This window comes from Dryobates pubescens, chromosome 17 (assembly GCF_014839835.1).
Source record: "Dryobates pubescens isolate bDryPub1 chromosome 17, bDryPub1.pri, whole genome shotgun sequence".
NCBI classification, from domain to species: domain Eukaryota; kingdom Metazoa; phylum Chordata; class Aves; order Piciformes; family Picidae; genus Dryobates; species Dryobates pubescens.
Window position 1 is genome coordinate 10,460,405 of NC_071628.1, and position 26,225 is coordinate 10,486,629.

General features: G+C 60.0%; 1 protein-coding gene across 3 annotated transcripts in view; it reads left to right on the plus strand.

Moving 5' to 3' along the window:
• Window positions 1–22,628: 22,628 nt before the first annotated feature.
• RASGRF1 (Ras protein specific guanine nucleotide releasing factor 1) overlaps window positions 22,629–26,225 on the plus strand; it is a 38,401-nt gene continuing 34,804 nt past the window's right edge. For all 3 annotated transcript variants that reach the window (XM_054168904.1, XM_054168905.1, XM_054168906.1), the window contains exon 1: window positions 22,629–23,074. In XM_054168904.1, the coding sequence (XP_054024879.1) occupies window positions 22,799–23,074 (276 nt within the window). In that variant the 5' untranslated portion in view covers window positions 22,629–22,798. The remainder of the gene's footprint in view (window positions 23,075–26,225) is intronic.

Genomic DNA, 26,225 nt, shown 5'->3' on the forward strand with positions numbered 1-26,225 from the left:
AGGAACAGGAGAAGCTGGGGGGCAGCATGGGCAGGAGAGCCGAGCTAGGCATGAACATGTTGAAGGACACTCTGGTGGGAGCAGCCTGGGGAAGGGGGCTGTGTCCATGCTGAGCCTTGTTTTGCACGATGATGAAGGTGACAATGTCCATCCCACCTCGGTCAGCACTGGCTCTGTGCTGGGAGCCTGGCACTGGAAAGGGTGCAGCAAACTGGGGGACTGTGGTGCTGGAGGAGGTGGCAGGGCTGTACCCATTAGCCCCAGCTGAGGAGCAGTCTGGGGACATGCCACTGCTGGCAGCTTTGGTGGCATCTCCTGGGCTGGAGACGGAGTGGGTGGGATCCTTATGCCTGGATGGACCCTGCTGTGGCTGTCAGGGGGACAGGCTGGGGTCTGGGTGAAGGGCTGGGGTCTGGGGTTGTGTGAGGAGCTGGGGTCTGGGTGAGGGGCTGGGGTCAGAGTGCTGTGGACCAACTGGCAGCTCTTGGGAGAGAAGGACTCAGGGAGCAGGCAGGAGCAGAAGAGGAGTCACCATGGCAACGGGTATGGCACCATCATCAGAATGTGTCACAGGAGGAGAACCAAACCCATCAAGCCGGGTCTGGTGTCACTGAGCAGCCCAGCCTGACGTCACTGCTCCTGACACCCTTCTGGCTGCCAGGGGGTCAGCGCTGCCCTGCTCCCCAGGTGCGGCCTCCTGCTGGCCTGGGGAGGGGGAAGCAGGTCCTGGGGTCTCTCCCTGGAGCTCCTCATGCTGCTGCCACCCAGGGATACAGCCCTGGGATGGGGGAACACGGAGGAGCTGCAATCTGAAGTTACCCATCCTTAGCGTGAGGGGGACCAGACGCTTATCAGTGAGCCCAGGGACAGGACAAGGAGCAGTGGGCACAAACTGGAACCCAGGAGGCTCCACCAGGAGGAGAAAATTCTTTGGTGTGAGGGTGCTGGAGCCCTGGAGCAACAGGAGAGGTTGTGGAGTCTCCTTCCCTGGAGAGCTCCCAACCCCCCCTGGTCGTTGTGCTCCTGGGCAAGCTGCTGTGGGTGCCCTGCTTTAGCAGGGGGGGTTGGACTGGATGATCCCCAGAGGCCCCTTCCAACCCTCACCACGCTGAGATTTGGGGATTCTGTGGTCACCAGCTCCTCCTGCTTCACCTACCCATGCACATGTGTTTGTAGCTTCAGGGACACCAGCACCCCCCCCTTGCTGTGACCTCCGTGGCAGCCCTTCCCCCCCCCCACTAATTAATGGCTAATGACGCCCAGCGTGCTTGTTTTCAAACCCCCTAAATTAATTTGTAAGCCATTTGTGCTGGTTTATCTGTCACTGAAGCTGCTGGGATTTGCAATTTTAATGCATTACATCAGTTAATCAAAATTCTCTCCCAGCCACAGTTTTAATTAAACCCACTTTTACTTTTCTCTCTCTCTCTTCCCCCCCCCCCCCCCCCCCCCCCCCCTTTGCTAATTCAATGCTGTAGCTGAAGGCTGCTAATTAGATGATGATTTATTTTCTCTGTGTGTTTTACATTTCACCACTTGGGTTGCAAAGCTGCAGAGAGCAGCAGAGACAGTGCAGGAGTCATGGTGCAGAGCCAGGGATGCCTGACCTGGCACCTGGCCCTGGTACCCCAGAGCCAGGGATGTCCACCTTGAAACCCATTCTGGTACCCCCAGAGCCAGGGATGTCCACCTTGAAAGCCATTCTGGTACCCCAGAGCCAGGGAGGTCTACCTTGAAAGCCATTCTGGTACCCCAGAGCCAGGGAGGTCTACCTTGAAAGCCATTCTGGTACCCCAGAACCAGGGATGTCCACCCTGAAAGCCATTCTGGTATTCCAGAGCCAGGAATGTCCACCTTGAAACCTATCCTGGTACCCCAGAGCCAGGGATGCCTGACATGGCTCCTATTCTGGTACCCCCAGAGCCAGGGATGTCCAACCTGGCAGCTATCCCAGTACCCCAGAGCCAGAACTGCCTGTCCTAGTGCCCCAGAGCTGGCAGCAGCTCTGTAGGTTTGGTGAGGGACCGGCAAGAGAACCCCCCTCATGCAGAGGTGCTGTGTGCACCGTGATGGCACCACAGAATGGTTTCATTGGAAGAGGCCTTTAAGCTTCAGAGTCCACAGAGTCCAACTCTTTCCCCAGCACTGCCAGCTCACCACCAAACCATGGCCCTCAGCACCACAGGGCTGGGAACTCCACCATGGCCCTGGGCAGCCTGAGCCAGACCTGGACAACTTTCCCATGAAGAAATTGTTCCTCATATCCAACTTAAACCTCCCCTGGGGCAACCTGAGGCCATTTCCTCTTGTCCTGTTCCTTGTTCCTTGGGAGAAGAGACCAATCCCCACCTGGCTCAGGGAGCTGTAGAGAGCCAGAAGGTCTCCCCTCAGCCTCCTTTCCTCCAGACTGAACAACCCCAGGTCCCTCAGCTGCTCCTCCCCAGCCTTGTTCTCCAGACCCTTCAGCAGGTTTGTTGCCCTTCTCTGGACCTGCTCCAGCCCCTCAAAGTCCTTCCTGGAGCGAGGGGCCAAAACTGACCCCAGGAGTCAAGGTGTAGCCTCCCCAGAGCCTCAGACCCACAGGGCCCCTGGGATGGCTCCATGCCTGCCTCCTCTCTCCCCGAGGCTCAGCAGAGCCCTGGTGGGGCTTGGCGCCAGCCTGACATGATTCAGTTGCCGCAGCGTTTCCAGGCCCTCGCTGGGATTTGGCTCGTGGGTGGGAGCTAGCAGCTGCCTGTGCCAGGGCAGGGGATGAAGATTTTCTAGTGGAAGAGGAAGGACCAGTCCAGTCCAGGTAGCTCCATCTGGACCAGGATCCCATCCTGGTCACCCACGGTGGGCTGGGACCCTGTCTGGGCTGAGACCGCCAGCACAGCTCGGTACTGCCCAGGGCTATCGGTGCTCCCAGCACGGATCCCAAACACACCCAGCTCCCAACCAGCTCCTACTCCTTGGAATAAGATTCCCCAAGCTGGAGAACCCTCTGAATCCAACATAGCCCCAAGGACCAAGTCCATCTTCCCAGGCTGCTGGGAGGCCACTGACCACTTCTCATGCCCAGGACTGTCCCCTCCTGCCCTCCTGCCATGCAGGTGGACATGGTTTAATAGCCATGGTGGTACTGGGTTGCTGGTTGGGCTTGGAGGTCTTTTTCCAGCTGAAGCAGTTCCATGGTGCCTGACACGGAAGCAGAGCAGGCAGCCTGTGAAGGTGCTGGAGAAGAGCAGCTCATCCAGCCATGAGTAGGTACAGCATCAGCACCCTCAGCTGAGATGATCTTTAGAGCTATGCCTTCAAATGATGAGGGTGAAAACATTCCCCTGGATGCCTTCAGAAGAGAAAAACTCAGAGCCAAAAATGTGCTTTGTGGCAGAGACCAGGGGGGAACAAGACCCTCAGGCCCCATATTGAGGGAGGTGAGGAGGGACAGCAGAAGGGGTGTTGCTCAGGGTGGGCTACCAGTGACCCAGGGGTGAAGGGCTTTGGCTTGTGTCCTGAGTGTTTAGAAGCAAGAAAATGAAACAAAATGAAATGAACTTGGATTAAATTAAAGCCATTCGAATTGCTGAGCCACCTGGGTGCAGTGACAGCTGTTCTTCTAGAGCATGACTCCTGCGAGGAGCTGCTGAGGGACCTGGGGTGGTTCAGCAGAGCTGGAGGGAGGGAGGCTGAGGGGAGACCTTCTGGCTCTCTACAACTCCCTGAAAGGAGGTTGGAGCCAGGCTGGGGGTTGGGTCTCTTCTCCCAAGGAACAAGTGAGAGGACAAGAAGCCTCAGGTTGCACCAGGGGAGGCTTAGTTTGGTCATGAGGAACAATTTCTTCCCTTTCAGGGTTGTCAAGGTCTGGCTCAGGCTGCCCAGGAGGGTGTCCTCATTCCTGGAGGGGTTTCCAAGTGGTGGAGGTGTGGTGCTGAGGGTCGTGGTTTGGTGGTGACCTGGCAGTGCCGATTGGACTTGGTGACTCTGAAAGTCCTTTTCTAACCCAAGTGATTCCACGATTCTCTGTCTGAAGCAGAGTCAGCACTCAGGATCTCCACCTTCTCTGTGTCCCCCATGGAGGTCCTGCAGCACCCAGCGGTGCTGGGTGTCCCTGTGGCCATCCCCTGGCGAAGCAGCAGCCTGGGGGGGAGAACATCTCCTGGGAGCAGCCTCCTCCTGCGGGAGCTGAGGTCTGCCCCACCCAACGTGGGCAAATCCCAGGTGTTTGGGGTCCTTTCACCCCATGCCATCTCCTGGACCTCTCTCCTTGCCCCTGGTTTCTCATCAGATGTTTTCTTTGCCCAGCTCTTGGCCAATCACTTTGGGGGATTTTTTTTTATCCCTCTTCTGTTTTTTGGCCTAAAATCCATTTTAATTATCCAAGTCCTGCTGAGGTCCCGCTGGCACCTCCCCCCAGATCTGTTCCGTGCCTGCTGCTCCTCCTGGATGTGCACACACCAAGATGACTTCAGCTGGTGACATTTGGCACCCAGAAGAGTTTGAAGAGGGGAAGTGGAACACCACCACCCCAGCCCAGCTGCTGACAGAGTTGTTTGTGTGCGGAGCCAGCGCCGAGCGGCAGGTTTGTGCCATTCGCTGCTGTCAGCTGGCGCAGGGAGGACAGGATCTGAGGCTGGTGGCAGCTCAGGCAGCTTGGAAGCTCCTTGGGCTGCAGATCTCAGCAGGTTTGACATTTCAGCCTGGCTGATGTCACCGCCAGGCAGAGCCTTCTGCCTTTCCATGGCGTTTCCCTCGCTGTTCCTCAGCGCAAGAATTCCTGCTCTCGCTGCCCTCACACCGCTGTGGACAGGCCAGCTTGGAAAAAACCACCACGTTTCTGCTGGAATCATGAAATTGGCTGGGAAAGAGGAGAACTCTGGCTGGGAAAGAGGAGAAATCTGGCTGGGCTGTGGGGCCCCAGGCTGGGGGCTCCTGGACACCCACAGGCTGGGAGCAGGAGGTGTTAGAGGGCAGTTGGAGCTGTGGCTCTCCAGAACAGAGTCCTGCTCTCATCCACCCCTGCTCTCCACAACGGGTCCCTGCTCCAGCTGTCACCCCAGGAGTGCCCCACAAGCGTGGAAAACCTTCATCCAGGCCCAGGAGAAGCAGAACTTCAGAGACTTGTGGGCTCATGTGCTTCTGCTTCCCAAAATCTTCTGCTGAAGGGAGCTGAGCTGGATTTTCCTCCCCTCACACTGAACAGCCCAGAGACACTCACTGGTCCTGGGGACAATCGGTGGTCCTGGGAGGCACTCACTTGTTCCAGGTCCATTCCCACTGGCACTGGAGTTGTCCCTCATGGGTCCAGCCTGGGGCAACAGGAGGGATGGAGAGAGAGGGAGGGAGAGAGAGAGAGAGAGAAAGAAGGATGGGGAGGGAAGGATGCAGAAGGGATGCAGTGGGAGGAATAGGGAGGGAGGGATTGAGGAGAAAGGGTGGAGAAGGAAGGATGGGGAGGGAAGGATGCAGAAGGGATGCAGTGGGAGGAATGGGGAGGGAGGGATTGAGGAAAGGATGGAGCAGGAGGAATGGAGAAGAAGGATGGAGAAGGAAGGATAGAGCAGGAGGGGTGGAGGAAGAGGGATGGAGCAGAAGGATCAGAGCAGTAGGGCTGGAGAAGAAGCCCCATGAGGAGTGGTGGTGTGGGAAAGCATGGGGGAGGATTTGAGTTTGGGTTGTTGTTGGAAAGCACAGAATCATGGAGCTGTTGACTCATGGGATCATGGAATTACAGAGTCAGAATGGTTTGTTTGAGTCTGAAGAGAGACCTTTCCTATCAATGAGCCCAAACTTGACCCCAGCACTGCCAGGCCACCACCAAACCATGGCCCTCAACACCACGTCTCCCAAACTCTGAAACCCCTCAAGGGATGGGGACTCCAGCACTGCCCTGGGCAGCCTGGGACAGGCCTGCACAACCCTTTGGGGGCAGAACATCCTGCTGCTGCTCGTCACCACTCCGTGTCTTTGGGCTGAGAAGGTGAAGATGCCCAAGAGCTGGTGATGGGATGCACCAGCTGTGGTGCCCACCACCCTTGCCCTGTGTCCTGGGTTAAACCTATGTCTCCAGCTGCTGTCGGAGCTCCCCCGTGGAAAATGCCCCCAGGAGCAGCAGGATTTACCAGCAAATTCCCTCTCTCAGATGCCATTGATCCGGGTTCCCCCACGGTCCTGGTTTCCAGGCACCAGCGGCTCTCCTGGTGACAGAAAATCCATGGCAAAGCAGGCAGCCTGCTGAGGTCTCCATGGGGATTTTGTCAGGGATCTCACCCGCTGCAGAAGCCATCTGGGTGTGTGGGGAGCTGTGGGGACGGCGGGAGGCAGGAAAAACACGTGTGGCACCGCGGGACCACGGGGAGCCCTGGGGAGGCCTCAGGGCTGTGGAATTTGGGTCACTCAAAGCACTTTTGAAGAGGATATGCTGGAGCTGAGCCCTTGGGGATGTTCAGAAGTTGCCACGGGGCCACCAGGCACTATCCTCTGGGTGTTTCTGGGTTTTCCTGGGGCTGGTGAAAGGGGAACCAGTGCTGGTGGAGAGGGAACTCCGAGGTCAAAAGGGCTGGGTGAGGGGAAAGTGCCCAGTCTTTGAAGAACTGGTGGCAGAAAAATGTTCAGATGACTCCAGCAGCCTCCTGGTTGTGGGAGCTGAGAGCTGGACTGCTGCTGGATGGTGCTGGGTTGGCACAGGACAGGCTGGCCCCCTGGTGCTGTCACCTGGCTTGACCAAGGACTGGGCTTTAGCATCATTCCAGTGCTGGGTGTTGAGCTCAGGGGTGTTGGTCCAGGAAATAAACCTGGGAGGTGAAACCCAAACCTGGGGGGGCAGAGGGGCAGCAGGTCCTAGCTGGAGGTAGCCCCAAATCACAGAGAGTGAGCAGGTTGAGAGATGAACATCATGACCCTGCTGCAGTTTGTTGGTCCATATGGGTGAGGAGATGTCCTGGTGAGGGCTGCCAGGGGCTGGGCAGGTGAGGAGGCAGAGAAGAGCACAGGTGTGGGCAACAGAGGAGATGTCAGCTGCAAGCTCTTGTAGGAGAGATTTTTCCCTCACTCCAAGAAAGACATTGAAGGGCTGGACCAGGTCCAGAGAAGGGCAATGAAGCTGGTGAAGGGTGGAGAACAGGGCTGGTGAGGAGCAGCTGAGGGACCTGGGGTTGTTCAGCCTGGAGAAAAGGAGGCTGAAGGGAGACCTCTTTGCTCTCTACAACTCCTTGAAAGGAGATTGGAGCCAGGTGGAGGTTGGTCTCTTCTCCCAAGGAACAAGAGACAGGACAAGAGGAAATGGCCTCAAGTTGTGCCCCAGGGGGAGGTTTAAGTTGTACATGAGGAACAATTTCTTGCCCTTGAGGGTTGTCAAGGCCTGTCCCAGGCTGCCCAGGGCAGCAGTGGACTCCCTGTTTCCAGGCCATGGAGATGTGGTGCTGAGGGCCATGGTTTGGTGGTGAGCTGGCAGTGCTGGGTTCACAGTCGGACTCCAGGATCTGGAAGCTCTCTTCCAACCCAAACAATTCTGTGATTCTATGACTGTGGTTCTATGACACAGAAGACTTGCAGCCAGTTTGGAGAAGTGGTTCAAGCTGAATTTGAAGGACCAAAGGTGCAGGCTTGGACCTGTTGGCTTTTTCAGCTGCAGCTTGAGCTGCTTGGAGAGCAAACGCTGGCAGTGGACACCTCCTTGCTGGAGCCTCAAGGACAGGAGAGAGCGGTGCCTGGAGATGGGCTCCAGCAAGCCATCTCCAAAGGGTTTCCTGGTTACGTCTAGGTCCATAGGGACAGTGGAACGAGCCTGCCATGGACTCTGCTGCCAGCAAGGCTGGGACCATGCCCTGCAGCCTGGCTCTCCTGGGCCATGGCTCCGCGTGACCGCGGCAGCGTTCCCGGCCAGTCGCTAATCCCCAACCTGCCTCTGTCCCGCAGGGGAGCAGAGGAGTGAATCACAGCTGATTAATTCTCCTCATCCAGAAGAATCTCCTGCATTAGCAAATGTTTTGTGTCATTTGCTTCCCTAACCACCATGAAAACATCCTCTGGAGACTGGCATCTGCACCCGTGGCAGTGCCAGCCCCCAGCAGCCTGCCCAGAGTGTGCTGGAGCAAGCAGGGGTGAAGCTGGCATGGGCCAGGCCCCGATGGGATGCTTACACTTGGCCCAAAATGATCTTAAAGCCCATTCCTGCCCTTAAACCCCGCTCCTGCCCCAGCTGAGCTTGGCTGCTGCTGTCCCCGGTGTGTTTCTGCCTCGTCTGCCTGCGGGCACTGCTGGCTGGCGCCTGCCCGGGCGGGCAGGGATGTGCCTGGTCAGCAGCAGATGCTCAATCAGCTTAGAACTAAACCTGGGGCTCTGCTCGCTGGGGACCTGGTGCAGCAAATCCCCCTGGCATGGGAGCCGGGCAGCGGGTGCCAAACTCTGGTACTGCCTCCCTGCTGGGTTCCAGGGAAGGGTTTGGGTGCCCTTCTTGGGCTCTGGGGGAGCTCCACAGGCTGCTCTCTGCCCCTGCAATGCTCATTTGTCAGCAGAGCTGGATCTTGGGGTGCACTGATTGTGGCCAGCAGGTCAAGGGAGGTTCTCCTTGTTCTGCCCTAGTGAGGCCACAGCTGGAGAACTGGGTCCAGTTCTGGGCTCTCTGGTTCAAGAAACAGAGAGCTGCTGTAGTGGAGGCTCTGAGGATGCTGAGGGGCTTGGAGCATCTCTGTGAGGAGGAAAAGCTGAGAGCCCTGGGGCTGTTGAGCCTGGAGAAGAGCAGCCCCAGAGGGGAACTTCCCAATGTTCAGCAAGAGCTAAAGGGTGGGGGGCAAAAGGATAGGGCCAGACTCTTGTCAGTGGTGCCCAGTGACAGGGCAAGGGGCAGTGAGCACAATCTGGAACCCAGGAGGTTCCATCTGAACAGGAGAAGAAACTTCTTTAGTGTGAGGGTGCTGGAGGCCTGGAGCAGGCTGCCCAGAGAGGCTGTGGAGTCTCCTTCTCTGGAGAGCTTCCAAACCCCACTGACCATTGTGATCCTGGGCAAGCTGGTGCTTGAGCAGGGAGGTTAGACTGGATGGTCTGCAGAAGTGCCTTCCAACCCCCACCACACTGTGAAATACCACCTGGCGAGGACAAGGAGACCTGCAGCCTCTCCTCATCGGCTGCCTGTACAACCTTGGGCAAATCTCTTTGCCTTCGGTGCACCTCTGCAAGGTGAGGAGGATGATGGACGTGTGCCTAAGACAGGCCACGAATGGTGCAGGACAAACCCACACCTGATCCAGCTCCTTCCAGCACCAAATAAAAACAAACCAAACCAAAATGAACCAAACCAAAATGAAACAAACCAAACCAAACCAAAATGAAACAAACCAAACCAAACCAAAATGAAACAAACCAAACCAAACCAAAATGAAACAAACCAAACCAAACTGAAACAAACCAAACCAAACCGAAATGAAACAAACCAAACTGAACCAAACCAAAATGAAACAAACCAAACCAAAATGAAACAAACCAAAGCAAACCGAAATGAAACAAACCAAACCAAACTGAAACAAACCAAAGCAAACTGAAACAAACCAAACCCAACCAAACTGAAACAAACCAAACCCAACCAAAATGAAACAAACCAAACCCAACCAAAATGAAACAAACCAAAATGAAACAAACCAAACCCAACCAAAATGAAACAAACCAAACCCAACCAAAATGAAACAAACCACACCACACCCATCCAAACAAAAAGCTGCTGAGAGACCATAACAAAACGTGAGACCTCACCCCTTGGGTCAGTGCCCCCCGAGGTGCTGCATAAGCATGAGGAAGGCAGTGCAGGCTGGTGGGGGATGTGGGTCGTGTCTCTTTGGGGCAGCCCCACGGCAGAGACACTACTGGCAGCCCTGCCTGTGCCCGGGGCTGTGCAGGACCCTCAGTGCTGGAGGGATGGGAGCTGGAGAGAGCTGGGCTTTGCTGTGTGCAGAGACATCAAAGCCCTGCTTAAGACAGGCAGCTAACAAAGCTGTGTGCCTGGCATGGCACTTCCTCCCCAGGAAGGGGAACTAGGGGGGTCCGTGCCCTTCGTCTAGAGGGTAATGAGCTAATCAAAGCCCTGCATGATGGAGACACGCTTGGGGCTGTTCCCAGTGCAGGGGAGAGGGGCAGTGGAAGGACCCGGTGCAGGGGAAGGTGCCGCAAAGCCTCGGGGGGTGCCACCATGGCGGCCCTGCGGGCTGGGAGATGGAGTCCCCAACCTCCCTCCCAGCTGGGCTGGGGTGAGATGGGCACATCCCTGCGCTGGGAATTCGGCGGGCTCCTGAAAGCTCTCCCATTCCTCTCACCAGCAACCATCCCCCCAGTCCTGATCGCAGGAGCAGCCCTTGCCCCTGCCGGTGCAGCCTCCCTGGGAGCTGGCACCAGCGCAGGGGAGCGGTGGGCACCGGTGCCGTTGGCCGCTGCGGCGTTGCCAGGCTCCTGACGCCGTCCCCCCGACGCGCTCCCGGGAGAGGAGGAACAGACACAGTGTGTCGCTGATGCATTGCAGAGGCAGGTAGGGCTGCTGGCTGCGCCGCCTTGGGCGAGTGCCAGCCTGGCTCAGCCCTCTGGTACCCGGCAGCTCCCTCGCCATGGCACCGGGACTGGCCCCACCGGGTGAGGGGGGTCCCGGCTGGGCAGGGAGGGGAAGCCAAATATATTTAGTTCTGTCTGCAGAGCAGGACCTCCTGCAGCCCCCCTTGCTGGGGTGGTGGGGGCGATGCTGCCAGACCCCGGCGGGCTTCCCTGGCTGCCGTGAGTCTCCAGATCGGAAGCTGCAGATCCTGGGGGCATAGGAGTGATCCCTGTGCCCCAGGATGCTCCCCTGCCACCAGCTGCCGTGGGGAGGGGAGCTGCTGCTCTCCCCAGGACTCAAGTTGCCCCGGGGGAGGTTTAGGTTGGACTTGAGGAAAAATTTCTTCCCCTTCAGGGTTGTCAAGGTCTGTCCCAGGCTGCTCAGGGCAGTGGTGGAGTCCCCATCCCTGGAGGGGTTTCACAGCCAGGGAGATGTGGTGCTGAGGGCCATGGTTGGGTGGTGACCTGGCAGGGCTGGGTCTCCATGATCTGGAAAGGTCTCTTCCAACCCAAAGGCTTCCATGGCTCTAGAAAAGCCCTGCCCTCCCAGCAGTAATCACCCACTAACTTAATTACCCTGCCCCACTGATGGCAAGGGGGCCCTCTGCCTGACCACCAGCAGAAGCTGAGACACAATCCCAGAGCCATGAGCGGCGTGGAGCCAGCCAGGACAGCTGAACTGGGTTGGCCTCAGGTGGGTCCCATCCCAGCACCATTCCACCCAGTACAAAGGAGGCAGTTCAGTGGGGAGAGGGTTTCCTGCTTGTGCTCTTGTTTGGGCTGCTCCTTGCCCTCTTCTCTTGTTCCTGATGACTTCCCACCCTGCCTTTATGTGTTTCATTTTGGTCTAATTTTGGCTGGTTGGTGAAATCCACTTTCATTCCACCCTACAGATCTTCTCTCCTCCTGATGCCCTTGTCTGCTGGGGAGAGAGCACTGGGGGATGGGGCAGCTGCTGTGGCTTAGCCCCAGATGGGCTGCTCCGAGACCCACCGAGGGGCTCCCTCAGGCTCTTGCTCCTGGCTTTGGAGCCCTCTTAGCATCGTGTGGGGTCCCTGTGCTGGCTGTGGACATCCCCTCCGTGCCCTTGGCGTGGATAATCCACCACCCACATAAGCAGCTAAGGTGGAGCTGATCCGTGGGGAGCTGAGGAGCACCTGCAGGTGGGACCTGGCTGTTTAAGTGGCTGCCACCCGTGTCCTGCCCACAGCCACCTGCTTTCTGCTGGCTGCTCCTGGGGCTCCTCTCACCCACTCAACCCATGCCCCGGGGCTCCTCCATCTCCTCCAGACCGTCACCTTCAGCAGGTACAGGAGGGCTCTTCCACCTTCCAAATGTGCTGGTGGGGAGGCAGGGGGAAGTCATTTCTCCATGACAATGAGTCCTTAATTGCTTTTAGAGGCTGGGTTATTAAATTCTTAATTAGAGGAGGGCTGAACTGAAGAATGACATTACCCAGCTGCTCCCAGTGGCACTGGCCTTGCTTCCCTGGGCTAATCCCACCGGCCCTGGGGATCAGGAGCCCAGGCACGGTGTGTCCGGCCCTGGCACGGATTGTCTGGTGTGATCCAGCACCTTCTGTACAGGCTGAGCTCAGGGTGACCCAGCTCAGGGCTGCTGTCCCCAAAGCTTTTTCTGCTCCCTGCTGCCAAAACCTTTCACTGCTTGTTTGTCTCAGGCTTGAGGGGGCTGGAAAACCCTGGCTCCGATGTTCTGGTGTCAGGAGCTCCATCATGATACGTGTGTAGGGCTGCCCTACCAACAGAGGTGTGGCAGCAGCTGTCCCTGATCAGGCTGCAGAAGTGGGGTTAGGAAGGACCAGGACCCCAGCACTAAGCTGCAGTTCATCCCCATCCACCCACAGCCTTGGCCTCCCAGCCCTGGCTCTGCCCTTGGACATCTCCCAGGGAAGGCTGCTCAGGCCCAAGCTCCCCCAGCCCAGGTCTCTCGGTGTGCAGGCAGCTCCTGGGCAGGGCTGTGCCACGTTCCCCCCTGCCAGCCCAGGGAGCAGAGTGCAGTTACCCAACAGACCCACAGGGAGCTCAGAAATAGCCTTGGCCAGAGCTGCTGTGAGTGCTGCTGGAGGAAGGTCTGGTGGGCTCTGGGGAGGTGGATGGAAGGGTCAGAGCCTTCCTCAGCCCTGCCTGGAAGCAGCAGGATGGGAAAAAAAGAGCCTTTTTAGCCACATAAATATAGAAATGGTTTATTTTGGGGCTGTGAGAGCCTGCTGGGAGCAGAAGGATGCTCATGGTTGGATTTGCTGGATCCTCTGCCCACCTTCCTGCATGCTGGTCAGGTCAGGCTCTGCAGATGCCCACATGTGTGGGCACGCATGGGCATCTGCACCCATGGCTGTGGGGCTGCCCCACAGCAGACAGAGCCTACATCTTCAGCCCAGCTCCTGCCCTGCTCCTGCCAGCACCAGGTTGAACACCTCCTCAGGGCTTTAATTGCTCCTTTGCTCGTTCTGTGCTGGTGAGAGACAGTCTCAGTTTCATGGGAGAAGGGAAAGCAGGGGCCAGCTCCTGCGGAGTGTACACAGGCTGGGGGTTAGAGCTGGGTTATTGAATCCTTTGTGTTGGGAGAAACCTTCCAGATTGTGGAGTCCAACCATCAATGAAGAACTGCCAGGTCACCACCAAACATGGCCCTCAGCACCACATCTCCAGGGCTTTGAAACCTGAGCAGCCTGGGACAGGTGTGGACAGCTCTTGTGGGGAAGGAATTGTTCCTCATGTCCAACCTAAACCCCCCATGGAGCAACTTGAGGCCATTTCCTCTTGTCCTGTTTCTTGTTCCTTGGGTGAAGAGACCAACCCCACCTGGCTCCAATCTCCTTCCAGGGAGCTGTAGAGCACCAGAAGATCTCCCCTCGACCTCCAGCCTGAACAACCCCAGCTCCCTCAGCTGCTCCTCCCCAGCCCTGTTCTCCAGACCCTGCACCAGTTTCATTGCCTTTCTCTGGACCTGCTCCAGCCCCTCCATGTCCTTCTTGGAGTGAGGGGCCCCAAACCGAGCCCAGGATTCAAGGTGTGGCCTCACCAGTGCCCAGTACAGGGGGACAGTCCCTGCCCTGGTCCTGCCACACCATTGCTGATCCACACCTTGGATCAGCCTTCTTGGCCACCTGGGCAGCTGAGAGTCTGAAACAGCTTGAGTGCAGTGCCATGCTGGAGAGGGTGAGTGCCACCAGCCTTGCCACCAGCACCACTGTCCCTTTTTATCTGTTCCCTGCCAGATCTTGGGCACCAGCACGGGAGCTGGGCAGATGGAGAGGTGAAGTGACCTCTGCAGCGAGTGCCAGGGGCAGAGGGAGCTCTCAGTTTGGGCTCCTCATCAGCACAAGTTCATCAGGCTACTTTGTCGCTTAGAAGGGAACCCTTGGCACCGGGGTCAGGAAGGGGCTGGATGTGCCCAAGCCTGGTGCCATGGCCTTGCCCCCCCTCCCCCACTCCTGGGTTTGGGGAGGTTTTTAAATGGCAGCTTGAGGAGTGTGATGGTGGCGTGCGAGGTGCCTTCAGCAGCCTCCTGAGCTGCTAAGCTATTCGGTGGGAATCTCAGCACCAGAGCTGACAACCTGGTAATTTATGCCAGCAGCTCTTGAGCCCGTGGAGAGGGCTGCTGGCTCTGCTCCTCCTGGTGCCACGCCTGGGTGCCAGCTCCTTGCCTCCTGCTTTCCCTCCTCTCGCCAAGCCCTGGACTGCTCGGGTCCGTGCCCTCCTGCAAGGGGCGCGGAGCAGCGCCAGGCAGGGCAGTGTGTTGGACATCAGGGACCCACGCTGATGGGATCATTGCTGAGGCTACCAAGGCCCATTGTACCCTCCAGCCCTGCAGCAGAGGGAGCATCCAGTGAGGAAGCTGGCACAGACAGGACAGGACGCTCTGGCTCTGTGCCTGGGGTGGGCAGGGATGGGCATGCTGCTGCTGGGACAGACCTGCAGAGCAGGGCCTGGGGAGATCTCCTGGTGCTCAGACCTGGCTTTGGGGGTCCCTAGGTTTCCTCAGTGTCCCTTACTGCTGATGGGGGGCTGGCAATGGCACCACTAACCAGGCTGCTGGGCTGACCCTTCATCCTCCAGCCCAAGATCTAGTAGGCTCGCTCTCTCCACAGGTCATTTTGCTGCCCTTGGAAGCTCTTTTGGGTTACCACAAGCAGCTCAGTGAGGTCCCAGCTGAAGTGTGGCCAGGTGACACAGTGCCCACCATGCTCACTGGAGCCACCTTGAGGTTGGGGTGGTCCCTGCCTGGTGCTTCAAGGCTGGCAGTGTATCTCCCCCAGTCCTGGCCATGATGGGCAGCTCCTGTCACCTCTCCCCTGGGGACCTCAGCTTGGTGGTGGATCCTGCAGCTCTGTGGTGCTATGTGTCCCCACCAGCATCTCAGCCAGCCTCAGCCATCCCTGTGCCACCTTGATCTGCTGGGATGATTACACAACATCTGCCCAGCCCCTGCACAGCACCAGGTACCTGGGCACAGGCAGAAGTTGTCCCCATCCCACAGCAGGGAAGAGGTGCCAAGCACCCCACTGTGGCACCCCAAGATTCTGCAGCACCCTGAGCCGCTGTTCCCTGTGTGGGAAGAGGATGGACATTGCCTATGGCTAGGGAATGAGTGATGGGTGGTGGAGGCAGCTTTCACAGGCAGGTGCCCACCTGGGTGAGCAGAGTGCAGGCCCATGCCAGGGTGGGTGAAGAGCCTCATGCTGAAGCTCTCCAGAGCTCTGGTATACAAAGAGTCCTGAGAAGGGCAACCCCTGGTGAATATGGTCTGGAGAACAGGTCTGGTGAGGAGCAGCTGAGGGACCTGGGAGTGTTCAGCCTGGAGAAAAGTATCCCTGTCCCCAAAGCTGCAGGTTTGTGTCACTTCCCTGGCATCCCTGTCCTTGCCCATGTCTCTCCTGGCATGCACCAAGCACTGACACAAGGTCCTCAGTCCTCCCTGAGCTCCCACTCTAGGAGCTCCCTGATTCCCAGATCCCTGATGTGCTCCTCCAGACCAGGCCTCACTGGGCAGCTCTTGCAGCTTGACAAACCCTCCAAGTGCCCACTAGCAGGTGGCTCCTCCTGGCATCTGTCTGTTAGCACAGCCCTGCTGTGAAGGGACCTTCCCCACTGAGCTGTGGAGGCCTGCAGACCAAGCTGGCTGCCATTCCCACATCCTGGAGCAGTAGGGTGCTGCTTGCCCAGGCTCTGCTCTGGGCATTGGGTTGCCTCTCACCCAGGCTCTGCTCTGGGCACCAGGTTGTTCCTCGCCCAGGCTCTGCTCTGGGCACCAGGTTGTTCCTCGCCCAGGCTCTGCTCTGGGCACCAGGTTGTTCCTCACCCAGGCTCTGCTCTGGGCACCAGGTTGTTCCTCACCCAGGCTCTGCTCTGGGCACCGGGTTGCCTCTCACCCAGGCTCTGCTCTGGGCACTGTGTTGCTCCTCACCCAGGCTCTGCTCTGGGCACCAGGTTGTTCCTCGCCCAGGCTCTGCTCTGGGCACCAGGTTGTTCCTCACCCAGGCTCTGCTCTGGGCACCAGGTTGTTCCTCGCCCAGGCTCTGCTCTGGGCACTGTGTTGCTCCTCACCCAGGCTCTGCTCTGGGCACTGTGTTGCTCCTCACCCAGGCTCTGCTCTGGGCACCAGCTTGCTCCTCACCCAGGCTCTGCTCTGGGCACCAGCTTGCTCCTTGCCCAGGCTCTGCTCTGGGCACCAGCTTGCTCCTCGCCCAGGCTCTGCTCTGGGCACTGTGTTGCTCCTCCCCCAGGCTCTGCTCTGGGCACTGTGTTGCTCCTCGCCCAGGCTCTGCTCTGGGCACTGTGTTGCTCCTCGCCCAGGCTCTGCTCTGGGCACTGTGTTGCTCCTCGCCCAGGCTCTGCTCTGGGCACCAGCTTGCTCCTTGCCCAGGCTCTGCTCTGGGCACCAGCTTGCTCCTCGCCCAGGCTCTGCTCTGGGCACTGTGTTGCTCCTCACCCAGGCTCTGCTCTGGGCACTGTGTTGCTCCTCGCCCAGGCTCTGCTCTGGGCACTGTGTTGCTCCTCGCCCAGGCTCTGCTCTGGGCACTGTGTTGCTCCTCACCCAGGCTCTGCTCTGGGCACTGTGTTGCTCCTCGCCCAGGCTCTGCTCTGGGCACTGTGTTGCTCCTCGCCCAGGCTCTGCTCTGGGCACCAGCTTGCTCCTTGCCCAGGCTCTGCTCTGGGCACCAGCTTGCTCCTTGCCCAGGCTCTGCTCTGGGCACCAGCTTGCTCCTCACCCAGGCTCTGCTCTGGGCACCAGCTTGCTCCTTGCCCAGGCCCTGCTCTGGGCACCAGCTTGCTCCTTGCCCAGGCCCTGCTCTGGGCACTGTGTTGCTCCTCGCCCAGGCTCTGCTCTGGGCACTGTGTTGCTCCTCACCCAGGCTCTGCTCTGGGCACCAGCTTGCTCCTTGCCCAGGCTCTGCTCTGGGCACCAGCTTGCTCCTTGCCCAGGCCCTGCTCTGGGCACTGTGTTGCTCCTCGCCCAGGCTCTGCTCTGGGCACCAGCTTGCTCCTTGCCCAGGGCCTGCTCTGGGCACCGGCAGCCTGGTGACTTCCCGGGCACTTTATTTGCATTTTTACCTCATGCCATGGGCTGCCATGCAAAGGAGGCAGGAGGCTACTGGGGCTCTATCACCTTCTGGAGAACCTCTCTCCACAGGGCTTGTCCTTTGCTGTCACCAGTTAGTGAGAGCCTGGCAGGGGGCAGTGCCATTTGCTCATGGAGCTGGCTGCTGCTGAGGGGCTGACACCACGCTTGGAGAGGCTTTTGCAACCTAAACTGCTCAGCAAACCCCTCTTCTGCCCAGTGTTTGCTCCCAGGTGTGCTGCTGCTGGTGGTGGCATGGATTGGTCCCCATGGAGGAGGGCCAGCAGAGCCCTGCCCTGGGTGTCAGAGCCCTGGATCAGGCTGCTCTGAGAGGCTGCAAAGTCTCCTCTGGAGAGCTTCCAAACCCACCTGGCCATCGCGATCCTGGGCAAGCTGCTGGGGGTGCCCCTGCTTGAGCACAAGGGTTGGACTGGATGATCTCCAGAGGTCCCTTCCAGCCACCACCATGCTGGAATGTGGGGCTTCTGTGGGAGGCTGAAGTGTAGGCACAGCACTGCTCTAGCTTACAGGTTGTCCCCAGGAGCCAGCTTTCATCCCTCCCCCCGAGACTGCCATGCAGGGAAGCTCAGATGTATGATGGTGATGATGGAACTTGCTCTGTCAAAAGGACACATGGGATGGAGCCACTTAGCAGAGACCTGTCTGGGAGGTGATGCTGGCACGCTGGGGAGCTTGGCTGGAGCATGGACGTTCCATGTGGACACAGCAGATGTCTGCTTCAGCTTCCAGAGTCTCTGCCCAGCCCTGAGAACCCAGAGAGCTGCTGGGGAGCTGGGTCAGGCTTGGGTCTTACCTGGAAGCAGATCTCAGTAAGGGTGCCTCTTGACCTAGATCACTCTGTCCTGTTGGTGGATGAGCTGGGGCTACACCAACTCTGCCAGGGTGGCTTGGCAGGAGATGGGAGCTCACCATTCCTGTTCCTTCAGTTTCCTGCTTAGCAAATGGAAAAGCTTGGCTTCTGCACCACAGCCTGGTGTTCCCACTCTGCCCAGCACAGATGGAACCTCCTCAAGTGGCACTGGGACAGCATCACCTGCCTGGCGCTGGCTGCAGCTAGACCTTACCCAGAAGTTCATCTGGCTCCAGCAGGGATGAGGCTTTCACACCCCCTGGGGTGGTTTAGGAGCCTGAGCCCATGGGCTGGTTTGGGTGGGAAGGGACCTTGCAGGCTCATCCAGTCCAACTCCCTGCAACTAGAGCAGGCTGCTCAGAGCCCCAGGCAGCCAGACCTGCAGTGGGTCCAGGCACAGGGCATCTCCCACCTCCCCCAGCCTGTGACTACATCTGCCACTCCCTTTGGGAAAGGCTGCTTGGGGCAGAGTCCAGATGTGCCACGAGCAGCTAGGAGCCCTCTGTACACTCTGCCCAGGGAAGAGGAGCTCTGGGAGGGCATGGAATCTATGCTCATCACTGGGATGTCAGCAGCCTGGGATGCTGCCATGTCCTGGGCAAACACATTTTGATGGCACAGACACCAGCAGGTGCCTGGCTGATGCCCCTGAGCCTGACTGGATCAAGATGCCTGTAAGGAGCTTCTCACCAGGAGCACCAGATCCCATTGCCGGTGCCTGGGAGCTCCTGGAGCTGTCTGGGCTCTGCCTCCCCAGCTGCCTGCTGGCTCTGCCCGCTGCTGCCAGCTGCCCGTGGGTGGCAGCCGAGCCCGGACTGTAAGGCAGGGGCTGGGATGGAGCTGGGGGAGCTGCTGTAAATACCAGCGCCCACGGAGCCTGGCAGCCTGTGGGGACTGGGGGATCTCTGTGGTGCTTGTGTTCAGCATCAGCACCCTCAGCCTGCAGCTCAGGGCTTGCAGCTGGGGCCACCTCTGCTCAGTGTCCCCATCAGGGATCTGGACATGGGGACCAGGGCATCCTCAGTCACTTTGCAGGTAACACCAGGTCGGGTGGGAGTGTTGATCTGCTGGAGGGTCAGGAGGCTCTACAGAGGGACCTGGCCAGGCTGGGTCAGTGGGTTGAGGCCAATGGGATGAGGTTCAACAAGGCCAGGTGCTGGGTCCTGCGCTTGGGTCTCAACGACCCCATGGATGCTCCAGGCTGGGGGCAGAGTGGCTGGACACTGCCTGGTGGGAGAGGGCCTGGGGGTGCTGATGGGCAGCAAGTTGCCCGTGAGCCAGCGTGTGCCCTCGTGGCCAGGAAGGATTCAGGGATGGGCTCAAGGATGGAACCCAGTGCTGGGGACTCCACCACTGCCCTGGGCAGCCTGGGCCAGCCCTTGACAACCTTTTCCATGAAGAAATTGTTCCCCATGTCCAACCTAAACCTCCCCTGGCACAACTTGAGGCCATTTCCTCTTGCTCTGTCACTTGTTCCTTGTGAGAAGAGATCAGCCCTTGCCACACTCCAAGCTCCTTTCAGGGAGTTGTAGAGAGCCAGAAGGTCTCCCCTCAGCCTCCTTTTCTCTGGGATGAACAATCCCATGTCCCTCAGCTGCTCACCAGACTTGTTCTCCAGACCCTTTACTAAGTTCATTGCCTTTCTCTGCACACTTCCCAGCAGCTCCCACTGTTCCCAGCAGCATTCCTGGCCCTGAGCTCCCCCCCTGAGATCAGTTCCTGCACCCTTGGGTAGTGGTGGTGCTGCTCCACAGCTCTGCACAGGCTCCAAGCTCAGCTCTGTGGGATCCCCACAGGAACCACTGTGGGTTCATTAAACACACAAATGAAGAGCAAAGGAGCTGCTGCAATTAAAGTGCTGGGAAGAAGCCCTGGGAAGCCTCTGGACACAGTCCCCAGCTCCTGGCCGTGGTGGGACTGGCCCTTTGGTGTGGCTCTGCTGGGGGGGAGGTGAGGAAGGTGAGCAGTGGGGTCATGCTGCCAAGGCCTTGGAATGGATCCAAGCAAATGTCACATGCAAAAGAGCCCTCCCTCTGGTCTGGGAAGCAGAGTTTCCATGTTTGCTGGAGCCTCGTGAGCCCACAGCTATTTTTTCCACTGCCCTTCCCATCACCAAGAGGAGTCCAGGCTAAACCACCACTGATGGGGAGCAAAGTCCAGCTGCTGCAGTCCAGTTCCAGCATGGCAGGGGTTGGAAAGGACCTCTGGAGACCATCCAGTCCAACCTCCCTGCTAAAGCAGGGGCACCCACAGCAGCTTGCCCAGCATCACAATGGCCAGGGGGGTTTGGAAGCTCTCCGTAGAAGACAACTCCACAACCTCTCTGGGCAGCCTGCTCCAGGGCTCCAGCACCCTCACACCAAAGAAGTTTCTCCTCTTCAGATGGAACTTCCTGGGTTCCAGTTTGTGCCTGCTGCCCTTTGTCCTGTCACTGGGCACCACCCCCCTTTATCTCTTGCTGAGCATGGATCAGATCCCCTCTCAGGCTGCTCTTCCCCAGGCTCAACAGCCCCAGGGCTCTCAGCCTTCCCTCCTCACAGAGATGCTCCAGTTGTCATGGTGGGCTCTAGGACCCTCCCCCCTTAACACCCACTTTTCGGCTGAGCAAGGGAGACACATTCAGCCAGGGGGACGCTGGTGGGGCAGGTGGACATGGGGTGGCCCCACTCCTCGCTTCCAGCCCCTCTCCAGCACTGCTCCAGCGCCCAGCAGGTGCCCAGGCTGTGTCCCAAGGGGTGGCAATGGGTGCTTGTCCCAGCAGGCACCCAGGCCGAGCCGCTCCATGCTGGAAATGCCAAGCACCCTTCCCAATTCCAGCCTGTTCCCGCAGGTTGCCATGGCAACCCATGACCTCACCGAGTTCCTTGGAACTCTGCCAGCATCTTTTGGAGGAAACAAAGCTAATTAACAGGGTTTTCCTGATGCCCTCCTGTCTGCAGGGGCTGGGGTGCTTCCTCCACGGTCAGCAGCTCCTTCATCAGCCACTTCGCAGCCACCTCCAGCCTCCAACGTCCTCATCACTGTGGCACCTGAGCAACCCAGTGCTCCTGGATTTGGGGAATCCCTGGGATCTGGGGAGCACCAGGGCTACGGGGAAGGCCAGAGCTGTGGGGAGCACCAGGGCTCTCCCTGCCCTGCACAGGCTCCAGCTGCCCAGTTTTCCCAGTTTTGTTCTGCTTGGCACGGCACCCAAGGCCAGGCTGGAGGAGAGGGATGGAAGTGAGGCAAACAGCAATAAACAGGGAACCTGGGTCCCCTTCCCCCCATGTGTGACATCTGGGCAGTTACCAGGCTGCCCTGTTGGGAGTTGGAGGGTGGGAAGAGAGGGGACGGTGTGGGGACACCACCCAGCTTGAGGGACTACATGGGGTCCCCACTGCTGGGCTGGGGAGGTGCAGACTGTGTGGGACCTGCCATGGGGAAGGCCACCAGTAGCGGTGTCCCATGGTCAGCAAAAAGCACAGGGCTGGACACTGGGGTGCTGCCCCAGGACACGGGGTGCTTGAGGTCAGCGTGCCCAGGGGGGTGCCCAGCAGAACCTCAGGCAAAGGCAGCACACACTGGGAGTCCCAGCGGGCATGGGCGTCCAGCTCAGCCTGGGGCTCATGCCAAGCCAAGGCTTGTGCCAGCATCTGAGGGGCCAGACCTGGCCTGAAGGTTTCTCTGCACACATGGTCCTGCTCTGCCTGAGGGGTGCCCTTTGTATGTGGGTCCCTCCCGGCCTGAGGGTCACTTTCGGCCTAGGACCTCACCTCACCCAAGGCTCCCATGTTGGCCTGGAGCTCTGATTGTCCCCAGGGGTCCCATGTGTCCAGGGGTCCTTCTTGGCCTGGGACTCTAGCTGTGCCCAGGGGCCCTGTCTGCCCTGGGGGTCCCACCTGTCCTAGTCGGTCCCTCTTGGCCCAGGGCTCTGGTTGTGCTGGGGGTTCCCATGTGCTCTGGTGTGCCTCTTGGCCTGGGGTTCCCACGGTGGGCAGGGGTCTGTGCCAGTCTGGGGGTCCTGTGTGCCCAGGGGTGCCTCCTGGACAGGGTCTTCTGCAGTGTCCAGGCGTCCTGCGTGCCCGGGGATACCTCTTGGCTAGAGGCTCCTGCAGCGGGCAGGGGTCCATGCTGGCCAGGGGTCTCATCTGTCCTAGCGGTCCCTCTTGGCCCGGAGCCCCGGCCATCTGGCAGCGCCCGGAGATCCCATGCGTCCGGGGGTGCCTCTTTCTGGGGTCGGGGGTCCGGGGATGAGGTGTTCCCGCGTTCGCAGGGGGCCGGCGCTGCCAGGGTAATCCCTCCACAGCGAGCAGCCCTCGGCGCCCCGGGGATCGCGGCACGGCCACCCCCGCAGCCGGCGGAGGGCAGGGCCAGCCCCGCCGCGGAGCGGAGCCTTTCGGCTGGGCTCGGCTCGGTTCGGCTGCGCTCGGCTCGGTTCGGCTGCGCTCGGCTCGGCTCGGTTCGGCTCCGCTCGGCTCGGGCCGGCGCTGACGGGCTCCCGGTGCCGCCGCCGGCTCCGGCATCACATGACTCGCCCCGTCCGCGGTTTACGCGGCTCCGGGACGCGGCGCTCCCCCGGCAGAGCTGCCGCTGGTACCGAGCGGGGCTGGGGCTGGGGCTTGGGCTGGGGCAGAGCGGCGGAGCTCGGCCGCGGCATGAGCCTCCGCCAGCGCGGCGGCGACGACGACCGCCGGCTCCTCTCCGGGGGCAGCGGGAGCCGCTGATGCGGGCGCGGGGGCTGCGGCTGCTCGCCAGGGACCCGCCCGCCGGTCGCCCGGCGGGGACCATGTGAGGAGCCGGCGGTTGCCCAGCAAGATGCAGAAGGGGATGCGGCTCAATGACGGGCACGTCACCTACCTGGGGCTGCTGGCGAAGAAGGACGGCGCCAGGAGGGGCTACCTGAGCAAGCGGGGCTCCGACCACACAAAATGGCACACCAAGTGGTTCGCGCTGCTGCACAACATGCTCTTCTACTTCGAGACCGACTCCAGCTCCCGGCCCTCGGGGCTCTACCTGCTCGAGGGCTGCGTCTGCGACCGGGCGCCCTCCCCCAAGCCCTCCCTCTCGGCCAAGGACTCCCTGGAGAAGCAGGTGGGCGACATGTGGGGAGTATCTCCCCCGACACTTCCTACACCTCATCGGGGGTGATGCCCCTGGACCGACCCTGTCTCTGTTCCCCGAGGCTCCCGGTGCCCGCGACCTGCCCCACGCGTGGCCGGGACTGGCCGGGACCGGGGGCAATGGAAGGGGAATGCTCCCTGGGGCCAAACCTGCACCACTTTCCCCGGGCTCCCCGCGCCGTCGCGCCCTGCCGGGTGCCCCGGACCTGCCCCACGCGTTGCCAGGGCCGGGGGGTACCGGTGAGGGTGGCGGTTACCCGGGGGGGATACCCAGCGGGCCGCAGTGCCGGGGCTCTGGTCGCGCTGCCAGGGCAGCGCCGAGTCCATTCGCTATGGGGGTGTCGGGCTCTGCCAGTCCCCCCCCGCCTCTCCCCCCATCCCGTTAATTAGCCGCCGGTAATTAGCTGCGGGGCGCCCCCCGGCGGCTGCGGAGCCCCACGCGTGTCCGCGGCACTGGAGGGGCCCGGGGCCCCCCCTCCCGGGACTCCCGTGAGACCGTTTGGCTTTGCCATCCCCAGCCTGATGCAGCCCCCCCAGTCCCCTGTGCCCCCTCCAGGGGTTTACCAGGGGGCGAACCCACCCCCGCGGCTGGGGCAGCTGGGCCGTGGGCGTGTGGCTCGGGGTGGGGGGGCACAGATCCCTGGTTTCACGCAGTTTCAACCCATTCCTCCTCCCCGCGCATGATCCAGCCATGGACCCTGGTGGAAACACACTGCGTGCCCTCCCGGGCAGTGGGAGAAGGGCGCCCGGTGCCCCCCTGCCACCCGCGTGGCTGGCACTTGGCTCCTGGCCAGATGCTGATGTCTGCGGGTGGAATGGCACCGACATGGCAATGCTGGTGTGAGGCCCCAGGAGAGTCAGGGTCTCCCCCCTTCCCGGGTAGTGCCAGCTGCAGGGATGGTGGCACCCGATGGACACAGGGCTTGGTGTCTGTCCCCTTGCTCTGCCTGGGCAGGGTGGCACCAAGCGTGGCATAGCAATGCTGGCCACCTCTGACTTGTTTGTCTGGTGTTGGGATGCATCTGAGTAGCCTGACAGGAAAGGGATTGGTGCCAGTTTAGGGGGGAGGAAGGACTGGTCTCCAGTCTGGGGGTGCCCATCTCTGCCCATTGCTGCCATAGCTCCCAAAATCCATCTTCACCCTTGTGGAGAGGAGCCTGCTGTGGTCACCCCTTGCCTGCTGTGCACGGAGTGTGGCCGTGCACCCATGGGTGCCCCTGTCACGGAGGGTGCCAAGCACCCCTGGCAGGGAGGAGTGGGGTGGTTTTGGGGTGCTGGCAGCCCAGGCTGTGTGCTGGCAGGAGGCACCCTGTGTTCCGGGTCTGGCTCTGCAGCTCTTGCATAATTCCTGCCCAGGCTGGCTCCGGGAACGGTGGCAAAGCAACGCTGGCAACTGCGGCCCGGATCCGGGCACCCCGTGGGCACAGTTGGAGGGAATGAACCCTGACATTAATTACCCCTGGCAAATGAGGGCACACTCGCTATCCCAAAAAGCTCTGCCAGGAGAGTGAGGCAGCGCAGTCCCACTGCTCATGCCATGGATCTTTGCTCCTGGCAGCAGGCACCGGAACATCTCCCTGTTGGGATCAAGATCCCCTTATTGTTTGGAACAGCTGTGCCTCTGCTTGGCACCAGCACTAGGGTATCACGGGTGGCACAGCCGTGGCAGCCATGGGGGGTCTGTGTCTGCAGGGGGGTCACACTGCCCTCCTGTGCTGCCAGCCTCAGCTGATGGCCTGCGGGATGTCGCTGTGTGTCCTGCTTCCATCTGCTGGCTCTCTGGGCTTGGATCCCACTGGCTCTGGGCTTGGATCCTGCTGGCTCCCTGGGTTTGGATCCCTGTGTCTCTCTGGGCTTGGATCCTGCTGGCTCCCTGGGTTTGGATCCCTGTGTCTCTCTGGGCTTGGATCCTGCTGGCTCCCTGGGTTTGGATTCCTGTGTCTCTCTGGGTTTGGATCCTGCTGGCTCCCTGGGTTTGGATCCCTGTGTCTCTCTGGGTTTGGATCCTGCTGGCTCCCTGGGCTTGGATCCCACTGGCTCTGGGCTTGGATCCTGCTGGCTCCCTGGGTTTGGATCCCTGTGTCTCTCTGGGCTTGGATCCTGCTGGCTCCCTGGGTTTGGATTCCTGTGTCTCTCTGGGTTTGGATCCTACTGGCTCCCTGGGTTTGGATCCCTGTGTCTCTCTGGGTTTGGATCCCTGTGTCTCTCTGGGTTTGGATCCCTGTGTCTCTCTGGGTTTGGATCCTGCTGGCTTCCTGGGTTTGGATCCTACTGGCTCCCTGGGTTTGGATCCCTGTGTCTCTCTGGGCTAGGATCCTGCTGGCTCCCTGGGTTTGGATCCCTGTGTCTCTCTGGGTTTGGATCCCTGTGTCTCTCTGGGCTAGGATCCTGCTTGCTCCCTGGGTTTGGATCCTGCTGGCTCTCCATGTGCTGGCTCCTGTTTTGTGCCAGGGGGATGGTTTGGGGCAGGCAGGCCCAAGGGCAGAGCCTGGCAGCCCCTTCCCACTGCAGGTGCCCTGAAGGTGTTATCCTGGCTCAGGGGGGGTTGCTACCCCCCAGGATGTTCCCCTGGATCAGCACCGGGCCCAGCACTTTGTACCCTGCCAGGACAGGTTCAGAGGCAGTGCCCACCACGGGTGCCTGCGGCTTTGCCAGCTGAGCAGTGGCACAGCAGAGGAGGGAAGCAGTGGAGTGTTTGTGGTGCAAGCCTGCACCATGGGTGGCTGCAGGAGGTCTCTAAGTAACACCTCTGGGTTCTGCAGCCCGGATCAGGCATTCCCTCCCTGGTGCCCAGCTGGGTTTGGCACTGCCAGCTCTTCCCGTGGGAAGAAGGAAATTTCCTGCCTTGCCTGTGATCACATCAGTTGTTTGCTGAGACTGTTTGTCCCCCTGGGTGGTGGCAGCTGGGGCTGGAGCACAGTGCTTCCTGCAGCAGGGCAGCTCCAACCTGGGCTTCCTCCTTGCGTGGAGTAAAGCCTGGGAGGTCTCAAAGCCTCTGCAGAGGAAGGGGTGGTTTAAAAGGTGGGGGTCTTCAAAACCCATGTGTTGTGCTGTGGTGAGAATTTTTGCTGGGAACACCAAGTGTTTTTAGCCTGTGGTTGTGTGAGAGCAAAGGAGCAAAG